The sequence below is a fragment of the Monodelphis domestica genome, chromosome 1 (assembly GCF_027887165.1).
Source record: "Monodelphis domestica isolate mMonDom1 chromosome 1, mMonDom1.pri, whole genome shotgun sequence".
Lineage (NCBI taxonomy): Eukaryota > Metazoa > Chordata > Mammalia > Didelphimorphia > Didelphidae > Monodelphis > Monodelphis domestica.
Window position 1 is genome coordinate 208,322,169 of NC_077227.1, and position 21,793 is coordinate 208,343,961.

Sequence of the window (21,793 nt, forward strand, 5' to 3'; positions counted from 1 at the left end):
TTTAATGCATGTATTAAAGAGTCTGGGATCCCTGCCAGAACCAAATAAAATGCCTGCCAGCTCAAAAAAACATTTAGGAAGAAAAAAAAAACCATTTAGGAAGAATAATGCCTGTGATTTAAGTATCTTTCCCTACTGTCAAGTTCTAGTTTGGAGGAGAATGGAAACACAATAGAAGAACTGAGATAATATACTCTGAAGCTCTAAAGCCATTTGTCTCCTGCCTCTTTTAAACTTTGGAGAAATAAGCATATGGAAGGAAATGGAATATAAAACAGGGTAAGGTTTAAACAAGGGTTATTATAACTCTTCATTTCCCACTTACTCCATTCTGGCTTCTAATTGCTGTACTATTTGTTTGTCCACATAACGGCAGAACAGGGAGAGGAGGTTGCTGGGTACAATGAGTGGCTCTGCCAGAGAAGCTGCGGACATGTGGGATATCTCCCAGGCAATCAGTACCACCATATTTGTCCTATAGAGAATGCAAAGATGAGAGTAAAATAGGGACAACCAGGGCTTAGTATACTTGAGGAACAAGAAAAAAGGAAGCCTAAATCCGCCCCCACTCCCTACCCATTCACTCAAGGAAAATTCCAAGTTCACAGGTACCAGATGCCTTAAGACCTTTGTCTATTCCTATCTATTAAAACAAAAGAATCCTTACTTTCTGTCTTATAATTGATACTTAATATAGATTCCAAGGTAGAAGGGTGGTAAGAACTTAGCAACTGGGGTTAAGTGACTTAGTGCCCAGGGTCACATGGCTAGGAAGTATCTGGGGCCATATTTGAATTTGGGACCTTCCCATCTCCAGGCCTGCCTTTCTATCCATTGAGTCACTTCACTGCCCCTGTCTATGTTTACTGTGGCAACAAAAGATCTTCCTGAATAGAAGGGACCATCAGCTGTCAATATCCTTGGGATTTTAAAGATAAACTGTCTTGAGTTCACTCAATAGTCTTCCCTTCATGACCCAGATTAGAGAATACCAAGATGAGAAAAATCTTATCCAACCCAGCACAAAGGTAGAACCGCTATTTTAGCACCGTGCCATCTAGATACTTGTCTCACCAAATTGCAAGATCGCTTCTGCTGTGTTTCTCCAAGGAACAATTCAAGGAAAACAGGTGTTCCCCATGGCTTAGTAGGGAATAGAGCAAGGAGATCCCAAACTGTAAGAAATAAGATAAAGTGAAGGACAAGAAATAACACTGGGTATTCTCAGTGGCTCCCAAGAACTTGCTTCCTTCATTTAACTCAAAAGAAGTTCTCTCCACTGATTAGTAACTTCTATAGGAATTGTTAGAATTTTACATGGATGATAATAATAGCCAGCATTTATATAGTGCTTTAAAGTTTGTGAAGCACTTTAGATAGATCTCATTTTCTCCTTACAACCACACCCTGGGAGATAGGTGCTATTTTTGGTTCCCATTTTGCAGACAAGGAAATTAAAGCAGAACTAACTAGTAGGTATGGCTGGAATATGGAGGTTTATAGCATCCCCTTTTGTGACTGTTGCCTGGGACCCTGGGTAGCTCACTTATTTAAATGGGATCTAGTCACCAAAATTAGAAGTAACCTAAGTTCAGGCAAGTCTCTCTGGCCTTATAGAACAATACCTGGTTCTGAAGGACTACAGTGATTGGCCGCTCTTGGGATCCAGGTTGTAGCACCATCAGTCCTTGAAGTCCTTGGAGGAGCTCATTAAAAGCCAAGAGACTGATGCACTTCCCCAGGGGCTTGAACAGCATATGTAGGGCCTATAGGTAATGGGAAAGGCCAGATACAATTTCAAAAGGAATTTTTGAATTCCTGAATAATAACGAATCACGAATAAACTCATTCTAACTTTTTCTATCCTTCTTGTTGGCTCTTTATATCAGGTAATGCTAGCTACCATTCAACTCAATTCTGTTATTCATGCTCCTCCAGCCCTAAGACCATACCTTCTTAGCCCATTTCTTCCATAATGCCTTAAAGAAAGAAGACTTGGGGCATAATGCCACCAGGATGACTACTCCCCTACCCGAATCCTACACTTATTTATGAGTAGACAATTATAGAGCTTGTGTTCTTGTCTAGATGATATAGCCTAGGATAGATATTTCTGAACTCCTTGACTCATGAATGGAACTAAATAGCACAGGTGAATAAATTATTGATATCTTTTCTTTTCCTAAGATCTGGATGAAAGCTCTTAGCCATTAGCTAAGGTAGGCCCCCTGTAGAGGATTAATGGAAGAACACAGATAAGAATTACATGATAAAAGAAGGCATAAAAAATACAGATCCCATAGAAATCTCTCTCCAGAAAAGCCCCCCCCCCCCCAAAAAAAAAGATTAATATCATTACTCTTCTCTGGGAGGTTAGGCAAGCTGCCCAACCCCATTGTACCTGATCAGCTGTATCCCTTCGAATTAGGAAGGGCAAGTGACTGGTGATTGATAGGACAAGGTGGACTGCCTGATCCCTTGGCAGAAGTAGTAGTAGCCGGGCTACAAGGACCTTTCCTTTCCTCACTGATAGTATTTGTAGGAATCCATTTGCTGCCTCCCTGTAAGTGAGAATGGATCACAGAATTGAGAGCTAGATAGGATCTTAATGGTTATCTAGTCTGACTTCTTAATTTGACAGATGAGGAAAATGGAACTCTGAAGTGACTTGGCTCAAGATCAGACACAGTTCATAAGCCCCAGAGTGAGCATTCAAACTCAAGAACCTCAGATTTGTAGAAATGATAGCTCTGGCCTGGCTTGCTAAGCTAGAAAAGCTTTGAGTATGGGTCTATCTATCAGTAGACCCAATATCTCATTCCAAAGACCAAACTAGCTAATTTTACATAGATTGATCACCAAAATGCAATAAATATTTTAGCCACACCAAATCATAAAGATTGTCTGCTAAGTTAGTTGCAATTTGTGATGGTTGAGGGATGTTAATACTAATAAAATTATAGACATAAGGATGGAAAAGAAAAAGGGAATGATTTGTATAAATGAACCGAGTATAGTTTCCTATTGTATCCCATAAGTCCTAGGGTAAATGAGGGGTTCAAATGAACTCACTCTGAGTTGTCCTGATCATCAGTCCTCAAGGCCTGGTAGATCTTCTCTAGCTGTTTGCTCTGCAGCTCATAGAAATGGGGCTTTGCTAGCATATTCTTCTGATTCTCCTCCAGTTTCAACAGCTGAAGGAACATCTAGAAGGAGAAAGGTAAATCTGATGAACACCTCCTATCCTTCAGACAACCCTTCCTCCCCCAAATTTTCTATAAGCATTAGCATGAATGTAGAGATAAGTACTAGAGAAAGTTGTCAAATGAATCTCTAGACTTCATGGGAAGGGAAAGATTTAGGTTTAGCTAGACTAAGACATGAAATCAGTGAAAATTAAGATTCTGATTTTGGGGTTAGAAATATCTCATGGAAAAATTGTTTAAAGGTCATAAACTCTTCTGGTAAGAGCTGGTAAAGGCTTAAATAAGGGGTCTTACCTTCTCAATTCGATATAGTACTTGAAGCTTCTGATTATATATAGCTGTGTCCTGGGGAGAAAAAGATACTACTGACTATATTCTGATTTTTAGAAATTGAAAAGCCTAGGACCTTAAGTAAAATCTAAGGAGAAGAGTCAATTTTAGGGTTTGGCCTGACTTCTGAATTTAGTTCAAGGAATTGAGTAAGACCAAAACCCACTTAACGTGAAGATAAAATAGATAACAGGAGACACTAAGGTACATAACAAGCCTACCTGCTCCTGTGTGCCATGGGGCACTGCATCAATGGCTCTTCGGGGACCAAAACAGGTAGATACGGCCACCTGCCCTAGTGAACCTTCAATTCGAACCACTATGAAAAAATAAACAGAGTGAGGCCTGCCCATCACCCCCTCCTTACTCAGTTTACGCACAAGTACACCTTACCCAATGTGGCAAAGGTTCCACTCCTACCTGATTCATAGGTCTCTGCCTTTTGAATGTAAGGGGTTACCAACTTAGGAGATTCCAGCCTACTCTTTCGACCAAGCAGCTCCTCATCTGCCTGTTTTCTCTCTAGCTTTTGGTAATATTCCTGAGAGCCAGAGGAGTATAGAAAGACATGCAGAAGGACCAGAAGGAAAACAAAGACAGAGGGTTATGTTCCATATCTGACCAGGAAACAAGTGAATCAAAAACACTTCTTCACATTCCATTCCAAATAAATAGGATTCTTTTTAGCATGAAAAATGCAAATGGGTAAGAGAAAAGAATCAAATTAAGACAAAGAAAGGAAGAACTCACAGTGAAAAAGAATATGAAGAAGGCAGAGGCCTTGGTTTTGAGGTTAAAAAAATGAGAAGACAGTGTAGTAATTTTGGGCAAAAGGATGACTGGAGAAATACTTTCCCGGGAGAAAAGGGGAGGGATACCATTGCTTGCTACCATCTAGTAGGTTACCAAGTACTAGAAAATGATGTGATTTTACAACTAGAGACCCTTGCTTGACTAGCCTAACTTCTCAAGTCAGAGCAATGCTAGAGACCACATTCCAATATTTAACTTTAAGAATTTTGATTCGATACCTCCTGACTTTCCTTCACCTACAAACTAAGTCAGTTAGAGATCACGATTCTGTTGGGTTGGTGTGCAGAAGACTGAAGGATTATCAGTGTCAACTAGATGTCATAAGGCAGGGGTTCTCAATCATTTTTGTATCCTGAACCTCTCTGGCAGTCCGGTGAAAGCTACAGATCCCTTCTAAGAACATTTTTTAAATGAATAAGTTAGGATTACAAAGGAAACCAATTTTTATTGAAATAGAGACTATAGCCAAGAAGACTATGATCACATGATCTAACTGCAATTCTAAGAATTATAGTCACTTCAAGGTAGTAATGAGCAGAAACGATATTTCAAGACATCTATAAAACTGTAATAGGATATATGACAAGACCAATCATTTCATTACTGACAAAGTCACAGGTACTGCAAATATGACTCATTGTGGCTCATGACTCATCATTGTAATTGAGGAAAATGCCAAACTTTAAATAGTAGTTAAAATAAAAATGCGTTTTTTTGCCCATCCAAGTTCACAGACTCTCTGCAATCTTTGGGGTCCATAGATTCTAGATTAAGGACTTCTGCTGTGTGGGAATAAGGAGGTCATATCCAAGATGGTTCTATGGGATCCAGACCACAATTGTTTAATCTTTACCTTAGATGATCATAGTATAATCAAAGATTTTAGAGGTAGAAGTAACCTTCGAAGGGCACCTAGTCCAATTCCTTCATTTTATATATGAGGAAACTGAAGCTCAAAGAGGGCTCTTGTAACTTCCCCCAAAGTCACACAGATAAGAAGTGGAAAAGCTAGGATTCGAATCTGGACCCTTCATCTATAAATATGATTTTTGCCACTGCACTACCATATAATTAGAGAGCTTACCTGGTAGTAGTAGTCATCCAGACGAGGATTCTCACTTTGCAGCTGAACCATCTGTACTTTGATCACCCAGTCTTTCTCCCTTTGATTCATGAGATCAGCATAGGGATCTGGCTTCTGGGACCACAATTTCCCAACACGGGGACTTGAAGTGAGGAAAAACGTTCTCTTGATTCCTGCACCTTGCATCCCTTCCACCCTCCCAAAAGAGAGGCTGGGAAGAGAGTAGAATTCATTGGAAGAATAGGGGCAGGGAAGGTAAAGGTGGGAGATCCCAATTCATTCCAACATTCTGGGTCCGTATTCTCAGTTTCAAGGGGAATCACTCACATCCAAACATGTCTCTTACTCTGCATTCTGCCTAATATTACCTCTGGTGTTTATGACCACATCGTTGTGCCTCCCGCTGCTGTAGCAAGATCCGTTGGTGCTGGGGATGCAGCTGGGTCAGATGACTGCGGAGACTACAAAGAAACTCAGACAAGGTAGCAAATATGTTCTTAGGGCTCCTCTCCTCATATTTAGCCAACTAGTCTGACTGTGGTAGTACTTACCAGAACTTCCTTTAAGATAAGGGGTTTTAACCTGGAGTTTGTGAACTTGTTTTTTGTTTTTAATATTTTGTTACTTGTCTTTCAACGTAATTGGTTTACTTTGTAATCCTGTGTATTTTTTTGCAATTAAAAACATTATTCTGAGAAGGGGTGGGAGATAGGTTTTACCAGATTGCTACAGAGGTAGGTCTATGGCACAAATAAGGTTAAGAATCTTTGCTTTAAGAAGACCTCTACAGAGAGAGAGAGCTTTTAAAAATGAGATTTTTGAGAGCTACCAGAAAAGGTCAAGAACTCTGAAACTGCTATCTAATCTCCTAGTTGTAGTACCTACATGGACCCATATGAGCTTAATTCAGTTGGCTTATAGTCCCTCTTTCAAGATATGTTTCCATGGTTCTCTACAGCATTCCTAAGGAGGCACTACATACAATAGTTTAAAAAAAAAAAAGTTAGATTGGGATTCACGAAACCTCAGCTCTGCCAATAATTTATTAGTCATATAATAAAGACAAGCCACAGTTTCTTTAAGCCTCATGAACTGAGGGATTTGGAAAAGGTCTTCAAGACCCCTTTCTGACTAAGTCTGTCCAGTGGTCTTAGCACTCCACAGCTAATACTCCAAAGGATGTCAAAAGGAAAACTTATTCAAAGTTCTGACAGTGTCCAAAATCTAAGGTACCTGAACCTAGGGGGCCATGATGCTGGTGGACTGTAGAAGAGAGATGGATCTGGTGAGGGCTGTTGAGGTCCAAAGCATCGTGCTGGGGAACTGGCACTTGGAAATGTAGGCTGAAAAGGGGCTGGAGAAAAATAGTCCAGGGTCTGAGGAAGGAATCAAAAGAATTAGGAAAGAAGGGGCTCATGTGATCAAGTACCTCCAAACCAAGTCTCCCAACCTTTCTCCTATTCACTTCATCCCATAAGTAGGTGCTGCTTCTATTCTTTCTTTCTTTTTTTAAACTTGCAAACCTGCCTGATGGACTCCCTGTTTACTAAACATCTTATCTAAAACTTTATGTCTTAGAGGGCACATTTCATTTTTGGGATACACCATTTTTGAAGGATCAAAGTAATTAGGGGGGAAAATTCAATGATTGGAAGGTTTTCCACATACCATTCTATCCTTTTTTGAGAATGAAATAGGGTTTTGATGTTATCTCTAGATAAACATTCCTAACTCTGATACAGCAAACCCACCTGCATTAGAAATTCTATTCATACTATTATTCTCTTCTTATTGCTAACCTCAGTGAGTCAGCCCTTACCTCTGCCACTTACATGTGACTTACCAGTTTCAGGATCCTTTTTCTTTCCCCCTCCTTTAGTGACCAAAGGGGACTAGCTTCTTTCACTTCCTTCCTTTCTTTTACTACTACCTCTTAGTCCAAGTCATACTCTGTTTTGTCATTTGTTCAATATAACTCGATTTACAACTCTTTCCCTGACCTCTTTCCTCTATGATTCTTTAGGTATTTCTTTCAAATTCTCATCCTCTTAGATGATAATATCCCTAGGTATTATCCCAACATTCTAATTGAAATGGTCCCTGTTTTTACTCTTAAATCCAATTCTGTTAAACTCAAGAGTTTACCCTTTTTGAATATTAAACCCAATGTGTATGGATGAGACATAGAGATAAGATTAGAGGGGTAGCTAGGCCTGGAGACTGGAGGTCCTGGGTTCAAGTGTGGCATCAGACTCTTTCTAACTATGTGATCCTGGGCAAGTCCCTTAACCCCAGTTACCTAGTCCTTTTGCTCTTCTGCCTTGGAACCAATATCTAATATTGCTTTTAAGACAGAAGATAAAGAGTTTTTTTGTTTTTTTTTTTTTAAGAAAGAAAGAAAGAAATGAGATTAGAAGCAAGACTCTTGCCCACTATTTTATTTCAGGACACACCTCATTGAAAACAAACTTAACTCAGTATAGTCATAAACTAAAACTAGAACAAAAGGAAATCTATCCCTGTATTTCCACTGCTCATATGGTATGTCACTCAATTTAACCACCGTTCTCCAGAGTATGGATTAGAGTTGACTCAGCTTTACAGGAATAGGGCGCAGCTAAAAATGTTTTAGGTTTTTATTTTATTTTTTCTCGCACATAGCCAACTCTTCCATGAGGTTGAAAAATGTAGCTGACTTACCTGACATAGAAATCGCAAGGAGACTGGAGACATCCCAAGCATACTGGAGGCCTTGAGTCCTGGTGAGCTCTTGTGTCTTCTCTACAGTAAGAATAAAGCCTAGACTTATTTGCGACCTTTATGTTATTCTCTTCAAAGGCCTATTTCCTCATGGTATGAAGGGACTGAAAGACTAGCCAGCCCCTCATTGCTCTCACTAACCTTAGCTACCTTAAGTCTATTTCAAAGGATCATCATTCCTCCTTAAAGAAAACCGTTTGTGTAGTTCCCTTGAATAAAAAATCTTCAGTTTGACCTAGGTTTTATCCTTCTAAGTAGGGAGCAAGATGGGCTACCCAGAAATAGGCTGAAAGATTTAGATTTTCAACAAGGTCAGAAGATCCTTATTTCCTAGAAAAGATGTGCTATCTTCCCTCTCAAGGCCAGTGTTCTCTTTCATCTTTATTAAGTACAGAAAGCAAAACAAACAACAAAAATAGATTGCCTGGAGGGGTAGTAGTACAGGTCAAATTTAGGTAGAAATAGCTTAAGAATTGTTACTTGGAGTCAGGACAATATTTGCAGCTGGGGCGGGGGAATTAACAAGGAAATAAAAGATGTTGACAGATATAGAGTAATAGGAAGGGGGAGGGGCAGAAGATTCCCTTCCTCTATAGCACCTGAACATGGTGGATGGCACTGAGCACTGCTGGATCTCCCAACTCATTCCCTTCTTTTTCTTCCTCATCTTCTTCCTCCTCCTGCTGCTCCTCCTCTGGGTTCTCTTCTTCCTGAATTCTGCTGACCTTCTTGGAGATCTGGGGACTAAAGGAGCCTGGTCCTTGCTCCATTAAGTTTGAGTCTGGAGAGAGGGCAGCCCAGAGCTCCAATTTAGGAATCTCATTGTGTCCCAGGCTACACAAACTGCTTCTTGGATAACCTCACCCAAGCTTGCCCTCTGAACATAAATTATCCTCCATATCTTGTGAACTCAAAATACTTTGCATAATGGATACCACCACTTTCCCCCAATGTCCCATGCATATAAACAGCCCATATTATAGTCTTTTAAAGTATACTAAACCTGACTGATTCCTAATGTCTTCGTGGTCTTCTTCCTAAATGAGATCCCTCAGCCATCCCTTCTCCCATCCCAATTATGATGCCCTTTTTAATTGGGTATCAGTTCCAGCTGCCTCAACAATCCTTTTCCTTCTAGTGAGTTTCTGCACTGCCTGGAGCCCCAGCTTTTCATCTCGACATTTTGTTTCTCCCCAGCATACCTGCTCGACAATCCATTTGGTCAAGTGGGTTGACCGCCCCAACTGCCATTTCTTCCACAGGCAGATTCTTATTATCCAAAAAGTAATCCTCTAAGACCTATGAGAGGGCAGGCACTTAAGGAACACCATCCTCCCACCAGAAAGGGTTAAGCTAAACTCTCTACCCAGTCAGAAAAGACTCAGGACCCTTCCCCAGGAGAGAGGCAATAGTTTACTAACATCCCAAAAGGACAGCAATAATCTGGTCCCTGTTGACCACTAACCATAGCCTATCCAGGGCAGAAGGAAAAGAGTTACACTGGAATAACATTACACAACTCAAGGTGCCAGAGGAAGTGGACCTGTGACTGAATTTATATAGGGAACTCTGGGCCAAGAAAACTACCTTTGCCAATACAGGTCAGTACTTTTCCTATAGAGAGAGTAGGAGTGTCCTAAAAAGTTAGGTGAAAAACTCAAGGTCTTTCAACCAGTATTTGTCAGAGGCAGTACTTGAGTTCCGGTCTTTCTGGTTCAGAGGGCAGCTCTCTATAGCTGCTACACCTCTCACCAACATAAGATATCCTGGCAAATGACTGGAGAAAGGAGAAGAAAGTGCTGCAGCTTCTGGCATTTTTCTACTACTACAAGAAGAAGAGGAGAAAGAATTGTTAGCAAGGAGAAATGGAGGGAGATTTTACACTTGAAATCTAGAGAGACTTTATTCTTCCCTTAGCACTTACAGGCTGGCCGTCATTGAGTTTGGGGCTATATTGAGCCATGGAAACACCTGTTCTGGAGCAGAGCCTCTCTGGCTCCCAGCTCTTTAAAGGTCCTCATCCCACACACTGTTCTCTCCTTAAAGGGACAGCTCTTCCTGGTCATGAGATTTTGGTAGGAGTATGGGGACATAACGAGGGGATGATGAAAAAGGGACAATGAAAAACTGGAAAGAAAGAACTTGCATGATTGAAAAGGGGGTATACTGAGAATAAAAGGATCACAGGATTTAGAATCAGGAGGAATTTTGGAATTTATCTAGTCTAATTTTTTCAGAGAGGTTAGGTGACTTGGGGGTAAGTAGCAAAGTAGACATTTGACTCTAACTCCAATGTTCTTTCCATCACACTGGAAGCTACACATCATAGCCCATTTTATAATCTATGTTGGTTTTGGAGCTAGAGTTAGGAAGGAAGAAACTGTAGTTCTCCCTGGAATGATGACCCATTTTCTCTAAGAGAAATGGTTATGAACTCAGAGACAATTTAATAAGTAGAACTATGAGAAGAAGCTGTCCGTAGCCATGGTGGAATCATGGTGGAACCTCAGAATCAGCAAGCATCTGTGGAGAACTAGTTAATTTTGATAACTTGGGCATGGGGAAATACATTTTCCAGTTCACTGACTTTCATAAGTGCCCTCTACTACTAGATTGGGTCTAGAAGCTTTACCATCTTCTTTTTTTTTTAACTCTTACCTTCCATCTTTGAATCAATTTCAAAATCAAAACAAATACTAAGTATTTGTTCCAAGGCAGAAGAGGGGTAAGGGCTGGGCAATTGGGGTTAAATGACTACCAGAATCACACAGCTAGGAAGTGTTTGAGGCCACATTTGAACCTAGGTCCTCCCAACTCCAGGCCAGGCTCTTTTTCCATTGAGCCACCTAGCTGTCCCCTTAGCATCTTAATTTAAAAAAAAAAAGACTTTGGCATGAATTATCCATGTAATGTGCTTCTAAAAATACTAATGAAGTCTTGGTCTAGAATTACAAGAGATAAATTAAATGTACAGAGCTAGGAGATAATCAAACCAAAAAAGACCACCTGAATCCAATCTACTTTAAACTGCCTTATCTTGTGACCACAGCCTTTACACTCAGCTGAAACTCTGCACATCATTATTTGTTTGATGGCAGGAAATAAAGTATAATGAGAATTTTTTTTCCACATTCAGATGCAGGCTAGAGCTGTTCTTGTACACCAGAGGGTGTGACCACTATTCTGAACTAGAAAAAAATTTTCAAGTAGAGAGGAAACAAAATCTTTCAGAAATTTTGATTCGTTAAATACATTCAGCTATTGCTTTTCAGCTATCTTCACTAAGAGGAAGGTACATATTGATGGAGCTTTTTTTTTTTTTTTGGCAGACAGAAGCTTCAAGAAACCACAGAACAGTTGAACAACTGCTGCTTGGCAGTATGTGTGAAGCAACTCTCAGCTCCAGGTGTCTGGCAGTTTCAGGCCCAGATGGGCCCTCCCAGAACAGTTTATCATTTTGCCTCAAGTCTTGGCTAGTACCTGACCCCTGGATTTCCTTCTTTGTTATAGCTTTACCACATGTTTAGTTACTGTTATGGATACAGTCTCATGTGGGAAAGAGAAAATAACAAATGGAATGAGTCCTGTAGAGGCCTAGACTTGCTTTCTATGGGTAGTATACACTTCTGTGAGTAAGAAAGAGCTGTCTGGATAGAGTAACTTCCTTCAAATAATATCCATGAATCCAGCTTTTGGACTGACTTCCCTATGGGTGGAAATTAAGTTAAAGCCTGATCTATTCAGATTCTCAGAGGGAAAAGAAGATCTTGGCTCTGACATTTGCCAGCAGGGTGAACATGGACAAACTAACCTCTCTGAGACTCAGTTTCCTCTTCTGTAAAATGAGATAAAGCATGACATATTAATCTCCTAGAAATTCCAAGGGAAGAGATTTTAACATGCTAGTCTCCCAAAGAATCAAACGGAGGATTGTGTGGAGGGAACCTCCCTTCCCCCAGAAATCACATACTGGGATCATCCTATCAATGTCCCTGGACTGCTAGCTTTATGTCACGTTAGAGTACTCCAAAAATAGGTCATGGGTGAAGTGACCTAGGGACAATGACCCAGAAAGGATCAGGTTAGGATCTGGGGTAAAGGAGAAGAAATAAAAGAGGGCGGTTCCAGGAAGTGGGCTCTCTCTCTATTCCCTTGGACATGCTAGGGAAAGGATGGGGATGGAGATAGAGAGCCATGAAGTGGAGAGACATGTGTTGAGATTAGAATAGACTTAAATAGCTCTTTATTTGGCCTCTTTTATTTAAGTAAATATTAATAAACTCTATGGAAACTAAACCAGAGTGTTAATTTAATTTAGCTTTTCCAGAAATTTGCAAACTATAAAATAATCATATATATGGTTATTATTACCTGGCCCAAAGAATTGTTGTGAAGATCATTTAAGATAATAGAATCACAGTGCTTTTAAGGCTTTTGAAGGACTGATTGACAGAACTGATGCTGCTTGGACCTAATTGACTACAAGGGTAATTTCATATGGATAAAGAAGGTTTGGGACTCATCATAGATTGCCCCCTTACAACATTGTCATGATGCACTAATGTCATTCATGAAAAGTTGGGGAAGGAAATAGAAAGGAATGCAGGAAGGGGGTAGGATGAAGGAAGAGCCATGATCTATATTCCACTCATTAGATCCTCACATCAACCTTGACAGGTAGGTTCTATTAGTATCCCCATTTTACAGATAGAGAAACAAAGGCTAAGAAAACTTAAGTGAATTAGTCAGTTGCACAGAGCTAATAAGTGTCTGAGGCAGGATTTTAACTCAGGTCTTCCAGACTCTAAATCCAATGCTCTATTTACTGCTTCTCCTAGTTGTTTGTACATAAAGTACCATTGCTTCCTATTTTATATGTCAGAGACTGTTACTAAGGAAGAGGCAATAATATTTATGTTTGGTAAATAACATTGAGGTTATTTCAGTGTGCCTTGAGGTGAATTAAAGCTTGGATTGATACCATAAGCCAAAACCAGGCATTTATTATGCTTAGTCAGTTTAATCACTCGTAGGTCCCAGAAGATCTCTTTTAAAGGCTCTGTGTCTATATATATGTTTGTTTATTTAACAAAGTAACATGGAGTAAGAAGACTTTGCTGTGTAACTCTGGGCAAGTCACTTCCTTCTCTCAGATAACCTTATCTCTAAAATAAGGAAGTTGGCCTGTGGCCTTTAAGGTTCTTTCTGGATCTAAATCTCTGATTCTGAGTATTTATTAAATGCTTACTAGGCCAAAGCACTGTGCTAGGAATCCAGAAAGAGAAACTACACTCTCACTTTATGGATTGAGGTAGTTATTCATTAGCCACTATGGATTCACTGTAATGCATGAAAGGAGTCAGAGTTAACTCACACCAGTAATGTGATGAACTTGGTATACTTATGAACATTATTTCATTAAACCCAATAAGACACTGAAGAGTTGTCTCTTTGTTACTTCTTTCTGAAACATCTCTACATTAGGGTTGCCCTATTTTATAAGGAAAGTATGGCCTGGATCTAATAATAATAATTTACATACATCCATAGCTTTCATGTTTACAAAGCGCTTTACATACGTAATCTCATTGATCCTTACAACACCCTTGTCAGGTATGTTGTTGTTATTTTTCAGTTGTTTCTGTCATGTCTGACTCTCTGTGATCCCATTTGGGTTTTTTTGTTTGTTTGTTTTTTGTTTTGGAAAGATACTGCAGTAGTTTGCCATTTCCTTCTCCAGCTCATTTTACAGATGAGGAAACCGAGACAAAGAGGGTTAAGTGTCTTGACCAGAATCATACAACTAGTAAGTATTCGAGGCCAGATCTGAACTCGGGAAGATAAGTTTCCTGATTCCAGACCTGGCACTCAGGAAAGCTAAATGAATGGTTCATCCTCACACAACTTGTGTTTCAGAGGCAGGATTCAGAGCTGGGTCTCTCCTGCCTCTAGGACCACTGATCTTTTCCACTACTCTGGATTGCCTCAGACTGGGGATGATGGGGTAGGTTAGATTATCTAAGTTATGGAAGGGTGACCTATATTACAATGGGCTTGAACTCAAGATTTTAAAATGGTGAGAGTCAAATTTGAATTTGATATTACCAAGAATTGACAGGACTGATGCTGTTTGGATCCAATTGATTACAAGGGTAATTTCATGCACAAACAAATGGATGAAGAAGGTTTGGGACTCATCATAGATTGTCCCCTTACAACATTGTCATGATGTGCTAATGCCATTCATGAAAAGTTGGGGAAGGAAATAGAAAGGAATGTAGGAAGGGGGTAGAGTGAAGGAAGAGCCATGATCTATATTCCACCAAATGTTCTAAAACCGCGTTGAGTACTCTCGGCACAGGGAAGCTAAAAGCTCCAAAATGGGCAGCAGCAAATTGAGACATGAGGTCTGTCCTGATCCTAGTTATTGTCTATCCCATGACAGTTTATTTGTGTTTCCCCCAACTATAAGGTTTTTAAGGGGCAAGGATCGTTACATTGTTGTTTTTGTATTTCCAGAGCATAGTACAACATGTAGTAGGCACTTATAAGGATTTGTTGACCAAAAAAAAGGAACTACTATCATCTTGGGATTTTTGGAAGGGAATACTTCCCTATTCTCTTAGCAGTTTGCAGCAAAAAATTGCTAAGTGGTAGATTGCCAAGAAATTTTCTATTAAATGAGTGATCGGTATCCATTTTGTCATGGTCTATGTGATTATGCCCTTAGTTATCTCCATGCTATCCATCCCCTGGTCACATGACCCAGTGCCCTTGACCTTTTTAGCCATCAAAATTTACCAGTTCAATGCCACTCAAGGTTCTGATCTCAGGCAACAAGCAATCCAGGGAATTAATCAGTGCTAATTAATAGGCTAAATTATCATCTCAGACTGAATATCTAGATGACATTTTAAACTCAATATATCCAAAATGGAACTCATTCTCTTTCCCCCAACCTTTTCCCCACCAATATTATTGTAGAGGTCAACATCACCCTCCCAGTCTTTCAGGCTAGCAACCTAGAAATTATAGTTGCTTTAAACTCCTCATTCTCTTTCTTTCCCCATGTCCAAGCTGTTGGATATACACCAAGCATATCCAGACTAATAATTTATTTTTTTTCAAGAGCAGACCTATGATTTCATTTATACACAGAACTTCTAGGTAGGAAACTTCCTCTACCAAGGCAGATAGAAGATAGCTCTGCTACTTATAAGCCTAGGGAAGGGTTTCTTAGGCTTTTAGTCAGGGACCCTTTTGGCAGCCTGGAGAAGTCCTTCTCAAAATAAAATTCATAGGATTACAAAGGAAAGTGATTATATTAAAATATAGTTAAAAAAACCAAACCTCAGTTCAAGGACCCTAGGTTAAGAATTTATGTTTTAGAGAGTTGTTGGGAGTGAGATCTGAACCAAGATCTTCCAGACCCTGAGGCTGGCTTGCCACCTATAACACCTTCATACCTCTCAATGAATTAATGGGGTTTAAAAATATCTATATTTTTATATTGATTTTTTGGGGAGTAGTTCTTATATGGGAATTTCAGTTCTTATATGGGAATTTCAGCAGATTAGTATGAAATAGGAATTTTTTTTGGCAAGAAGGCTTTTTGGAATTTTTCTAATTATATTACACAGGCATTGTCTTAGTTCCCCCTCTCCCACTCAAATTCTTCCTCTAAGTCATTGCCCTCAAAAGTTGCCACTGCTGCATGACTTTTACCAAAAAATGTCCAAGTGGGTATATCTTAGGTTCCCACAAAAGCCCGTGAAGTCATTGCACTTTTCTCCTAAACTTCCTGGTTCAGTTTGGACTAGCCCCATCTGGAAAACTGGTTGGGTTCCACAAAACTATACTTAACCTCATTTGTGCATTAGCCTTCTCTATGCTTTCCCCTCACTTTGGGTTCTCTTCCCTTTCTTCTACTTCTTATCTTTAAATTTTTTTATTTTCCCCCAATTACATACAAAAGCAGTTTCTGACATTTTCCAGAGAATATTGAGTATCAAATTCTCTCCTTCCCTCCCTATCTTGAGGTGGTAAGCAATCTTGTATAGATTTTACATGTACAATCATGTAAAACATTTCCCCATATTAATCCTTTTGTGGAAGGAAACTCAAATAAAAAAATTAAGAAAGTAAAAAAAAGTTTGCTTTGGTCTGGATTCATATTCTGTCTGTTCTTTTTCTCTGGAAGCACATGGCATTTTTTATCATGAGTCCTTTGGGATAGCTTTGGATCATTGTATTGCTGAGAATAGCTAAATTATTCACAATTGTTCATTGTACAATATTCCTGTCATTGTGTACAATGTTCTCCTGGTTCTGTTTATTTTACTGTGCTTCAGTTCATGTAAGTCTTTCCAGGCTTTTGTGAGCTCTTCCTTGCTTATCATTTCTTACAGCACAATGGTATTTCATTATAAGATATCAGCCTGAAAAAACACAGAACCACCAAAACAATTACAAAAGAACATGGACAAGGAAGACAATGATTATATGGCCAGCCACCTTGTAGAGCCATCACACCATCACACAGACCTACCAAGCTCTGAGACTCTAGGAACACTGTCTCTGGGGAAAACACCGAGAATTGGAATTTCCCCTGAACTGTAGAACTCAGGGTCTTAACTATCAATTGTGGAGTGTATGAAAGGAAGGACAACTGATTGGTTTACATAGAGGCTCGGAAATTTGGGATAAAAATATTCATCCTATCTAAAGTGATCCAGGCTGCTTGAGGGTTTCATAAAACATGGTTGTCAAATCAAATACTACAACTTACTCAACCATTCCCTAGTTGATGTATATCTCCTCATTTTCCAACACTTTGCCTCTACAAAGGGAGCTGCTTTAAATATTTGTGTACCTAGAAGTCCATCCACTTTTTATTTTTTAACTTTGGGACACAAACCTAGAAATGATTTTGCTGAGTCAAAGAGTATGTAGTTTTATAGCCCTTTGATCATAGTTTCAAATTGCTCTCCAGAATGATTGAATGAACTCACAACTCCCTCAACAATACATTTTTCATGTCTCTTTTTTCTTTCATCCCCTCCAAGTTTTGTCACTTTCCTTTTCTGTCATGACAGCCAATCTGATACATGTGAGGTGTTACCTCAGAGTTGTTTTAATTTGCTTTTCTCTAATTGATAGTGATTTAAAGTGTCTATAGAGAGCTTTAACTACTTTATCTTAGAACTGTCTGTTCTGGAAAGACCTTCAGGAATTAATGAAGAGCGAAAGGAGCAGAAGCAGGAGAACATTGTACCCAGAGATGGAAACACTGTGGCACAATAGAATGTAATAGACTTTTTTTCTACCAGCAGCAATGCAATGACCCAAGACAATTCTGAGGGACTTATGAGAAAGAATGCTATTCATATCCAGAGAAAGAACTGTGGGAGAAGAAACGCAGAAGAAAAACATAGGATCAAGTATGTGGTTTGATGGAGATATGATTAGGGTTTTGGCATTAAAAGATCACTATGTTGCAGATAAGAATAATATGGAAATAGGTTTTGAACAATGATACATTTATAACCCAGTGGAATTGCTTGTCATCTCTAGGAGGTGTGAGAGAACAGGGGTGGGGAAAAAAGTAATGAATCATTCAATCATGGAAAAATATTCTAAAAAATAAATAAAACAAAACAAACAACAACAAAAAGAACTGCCTGTTCATATCCTTTGACCATTTATCAATTAGGGAATTATTTATATTCTTATACATTCAATTTATTTCTCTAACTTTTTGAGAAATGAAGACTTTTATTAGATAAACTTGTAAAAATTTTTTTGTACCATTATGTTTACTGTATGTTACTCTACATCCTATTTCTTCCTATTTAATTTCTAACCTCTCCCAATTTCCCCTTTTTTCTATTAGCTCTACCTCTCTTCTCTCTCTCTCTCTCTCTCTCTCTCTCTCTCTCTCTCTCTCTCTCTCTCTCTCTCTCTCTCTCTCTCTCTCTCTCTCTCTCTTTAAATAAAAACCCTTACCTTCTGTCTTAGAGTCAATACTGTGTATTGGCTCCAAGGCAGAAGAGTGGCAAGGGGTAGGCAATGGGGGTCAAGTGACTTGCCCAGAGTCACATAACTGGGAAGTGTCTGAGGTTAGATTTGAACCTAGGACCTTCCATCTCTAGGCCTAGCTCTCAATCCACTGAGTTACCTAGCTGCCCCCTACCTCCCTTCTTTTATCCCCTTCTCTTCCTACTTTCTTGTAAGATAAGGTAGATTTCTATACCCAGTTGATTGTATGTTTTTCTCTCATTGAGCCAGTTTTAATGGGAGCAAGATTGCTCTCCTCCCCACTTCCCCCATCTTTCCCTCCTCTGTAAAAGCCTTTCGTACCTCTTTTATGTGAGAGAATTTGCCCCATTCTAATTTTCCCCTCTCCTTCCTCCCAATTCATTCCTCTTTCTCATGCCTTAATTTTATTTTATCATATTCAACTCATACCCATGCCTTTTGTCCATGTGTACTCCTCCTAATTTTCCTAATAAGTTCTTTGGAATTACAAGAATCATCTTCCCATGTAGGGATGTACACAGTTTAACCTAATTGAATATCTTTTGATTTCTCTTTCCTCTTTGCCTTTTTTATGCTTCTCTTGAGTGTCAAATTTTTCTATTCAGCTCTGGTCTTTTCATCAGGAATGTTTAAAAGTCCTCTATATCATGCTCAAATTTTGCTGGGTATATGATTCTTGGTTGAAGTTCTAGCTCCTTTGCCTGCTGAAACATCATATTCTAGGCCCTTTTAATTTTTAATTAATTTAATTAATTTAATTTAATAATTTTTATTATTTTATTTTATTTTTTATTTAAAAATATTTTATTTATTATAAATAAAAAAATTTAATTTAATTAATTTAATACATCTTTTAATGTAGAAGCTATTAAGTCTTGTGTTATCCTGATTGTGGCTCCACAATATTTGAATTGTTTCTTTCTAGCTGCTTACAATATATTTTTCTTTGATTTGGGAGTTCAGAAGTTGGCTATATATAATATATATAATAATTTATATATAACATATAAAAATAATAATATATCATGTTCCTGGGAGTTATCCTTTTAGGATCTCTTTCAGGAGGTGATCAGTGGACTCTCATTTCTATTTTACCCTATGGTTCTAGAATATTAGGGTAGTTTTCTTTGATAATTTCCTAAAGGATGATGTCTTTTTTTTTTTATTATTATGGCTTTCAGATAGTCCAATAATTCTTAGATGATCTCTTCTGGATTTATTTTCCAGATTACTTGTTTTTCCAATGAGATATTTCACATTTCTATTTTTCATTCTTTTGATTTTGATTGCTTCTTGATGTCTCCTGGAGTAATTCATTAGCATCTATTTGCCCAATTCTAATTTTTAAAGCAGGATTTTCTTGAGTGAGCTTTTAAAACTGCTCTTCCATTTGTCCAGTTTTACTTCATAAAGAGTTCTTTTCCTCAGTGAATTTATGTACCTTTTTTCCCCATATGGACAATTCTGCTTCATAAAAAGCTTATCTTTTCAGTGGATTTTTGTGCCTCTTTTACCAATTGGCTTTTTCTGCTTTTTAAGGTAGTAATTTCTTCAGATTTTTTTGGTGCCTTCTTTACCAAGCTGTTGACTTTTTTCCATGATTTACTTGTATTACTCTCATTTCTTTTCCCAATTTTTTTCTACCTTAAGATCCTTTTTGACTTCCTCCATTAATTCTTTTTGGGCTTGAGAGTAATTCATAGTTCTCTTAGAAACTTTGGATAGAGCAATATTGACTTTGTTGTCTTCTTCTGAGTTTGTGTTTTGGTCTTCTCTGTCACCTAAATAACTTTCTATGTTGAGTTTCTTTTTTTGGTGTTTGCTCATTTTCCAACCTTTTTTCTTTTCTTTTAAAAAAAAAGCTGTTAAAGTTAGGCAAGAGATACCTGTGGTGAAGGGAGCACTATTCCAAGCTTCAGGTTCTTTGTGCAGCTGCCTTCAGATCTGGCTCTGGGTATCTATCTGCTTTCAGAACTTCCGAAGTGGTATGATATAAGGAGAAATGTGTTTAATATTCTCCCAGATTGTGCACTGCACTCTTTTACCCCTTGGAACTGTGTGTAGGGTCTGTAAGGGTAATTTTAAGATTGTGACTTAATCTAAATTAATTTTGGAAATTTTATGGTGGTTTAATTAATACAGAGGGAAGGAATTAAGGAGAAAAGAGAGGGAATAGGTATAGGATTTCTTCCGCCTGGCTTGTGCCAGGAGGAGTTCAAAGACCTCCACCACGAGGTCTTTTCAGAAGATTAGAGGCTTTCCTAAGAGGATAGTCTTTTGGAAGGTAAAGGAGAAAAGAATCAGCCTAAACTCCGGGAGAGCTCAGTGAAGATGCCTTACCTGAACTAGACTACTAAGCTTTCCCCAGTATTGTAACAAGGAAACTCACCGCCAAACCCAGACAATAGCTGCCACCATGCCAAGATGCCAAGAAGCTCAGCAAGTTGCCTCCAGAGCCACCTCTCCACAAAAAGAGCCCAAGAGAGGAAGTGATGCGAAATATATAGACTGTTTTTATATCACTTTCCCGTGTCTCACATGTACCAATGGTAGCTTAAGCTTGATTTAGGACAGCCCAGGGTTCTGTCAGTTGTTTCTGATTTGTCATTTTCTAGCACATGTCTGTCATAGGCCATCCTTCTCAATACTTAATCCTTAAGTAGGGGTGTAGACATTCCTGCTTTGTTAGACTAAGCTGGGTGGAATAAATCTGAAGTTCATAATACCCCCTGGTGATGATTGGGAGACTAGTCTCCCCAGTTGATCACTAAACATAATCATCCTGCACCTCCAAATTTTCTAACTGCAGGTGCATACATAATTTCACCTTCTGAGAGGAAACTACAATAGTTAGATAGAAGAGGGAAATAGAAGAGAGAAAGATAGCAAAACCAATGTTTGCTGGGCACATTGACAAAAACCAATTAGGGAGCAGTCCCCTTTTGACATAAGAGTATATAGTCAAATAAATGTTCAATCAAACTTCAGTTCAATCAACCACACTGAAAGTTCATTCTGGATCTTCTTGATGTAGTGTAGGTTTTCTGGCATCTTTCTACAACAGTTCATTCTTTGGGTTTAGGAGTTAGCAAGCTTCTTTACTTAAAGATCTTTCTTGAAAAATTCAAATCTTGAATTTTTATTAAAATACAATCCCCCCCTGAAGTGGGTGTTAAGAAACATCCAGTTCAGCTCAGGATGCATGGTTGAGTTATGGAGTTGTATGAGTCAATTATCAAAAGAAGAGAAAACAAACAAACAAACAAAAAACAACCCAAAAATATAAAGAAAAAAATGAAGAAAGTTAAACTTTTGGTAAAAAGAAAAAAAATTCAAAATCAGAATCAAAATATCAAAATCTATGTATACAAAATGTTGAGTAACCAAGAATGAATTCATAATAGGCCTTTGTATTAGGGTCCAATAAATTTCTAACAGGCCCTTGTATTAGGGTCCAATTAAAGTAATTTCCAATCCCACAAGTCTGTAGGACAGAATGCAGTAATATTTTACTTGCCCATTTGCAGCCAAGACTACAGGAAGTTGCCATACTATAAGAAAA

General features: G+C 38.6%; 1 protein-coding gene across 4 annotated transcripts in view; it reads right to left on the reverse strand.

The window, feature by feature from the left end:
* PATL2 (PAT1 homolog 2) overlaps positions 1–21,793 on the reverse strand; it is a 105,182-nt gene that overhangs the window by 2,445 nt on the left and 80,944 nt on the right. The window contains exons 1-15 of one of the 4 annotated variants that reach the window (XM_007472463.2): positions 10,118–10,682; positions 9,396–9,492; positions 8,793–8,974; positions 8,134–8,214; positions 6,667–6,809; positions 5,802–5,894; positions 5,434–5,575; positions 3,957–4,077; positions 3,758–3,855; positions 3,501–3,551; positions 3,073–3,206; positions 2,402–2,561; positions 1,626–1,766; positions 1,075–1,175; positions 326–475 (exon numbers count right to left, since the gene is read on the reverse strand). In XM_007472463.2, the coding sequence (XP_007472525.1) occupies positions 326–475; positions 1,075–1,175; positions 1,626–1,766; positions 2,402–2,561; positions 3,073–3,206; positions 3,501–3,551; positions 3,758–3,855; positions 3,957–4,077; positions 5,434–5,575; positions 5,802–5,894; positions 6,667–6,809; positions 8,134–8,214; positions 8,793–8,974; positions 9,396–9,492; positions 10,118–10,156 (1,733 nt within the window). In that variant the 5' untranslated portion in view covers positions 10,157–10,682. Of the gene's footprint in view, positions 1–321; positions 476–1,074; positions 1,176–1,625; positions 1,767–2,401; positions 2,562–3,072; positions 3,207–3,500; positions 3,552–3,757; positions 3,856–3,956; positions 4,078–5,433; positions 5,576–5,801; positions 5,895–6,666; positions 6,810–8,133; positions 8,215–8,792; positions 8,975–9,196; positions 9,340–9,395; positions 9,493–10,117; positions 10,689–21,793 lie in introns of those variants that run through there. The other 3 variants (XM_007472467.2, XM_007472468.3, XM_056810381.1) reach the window with 3 other exon arrangements.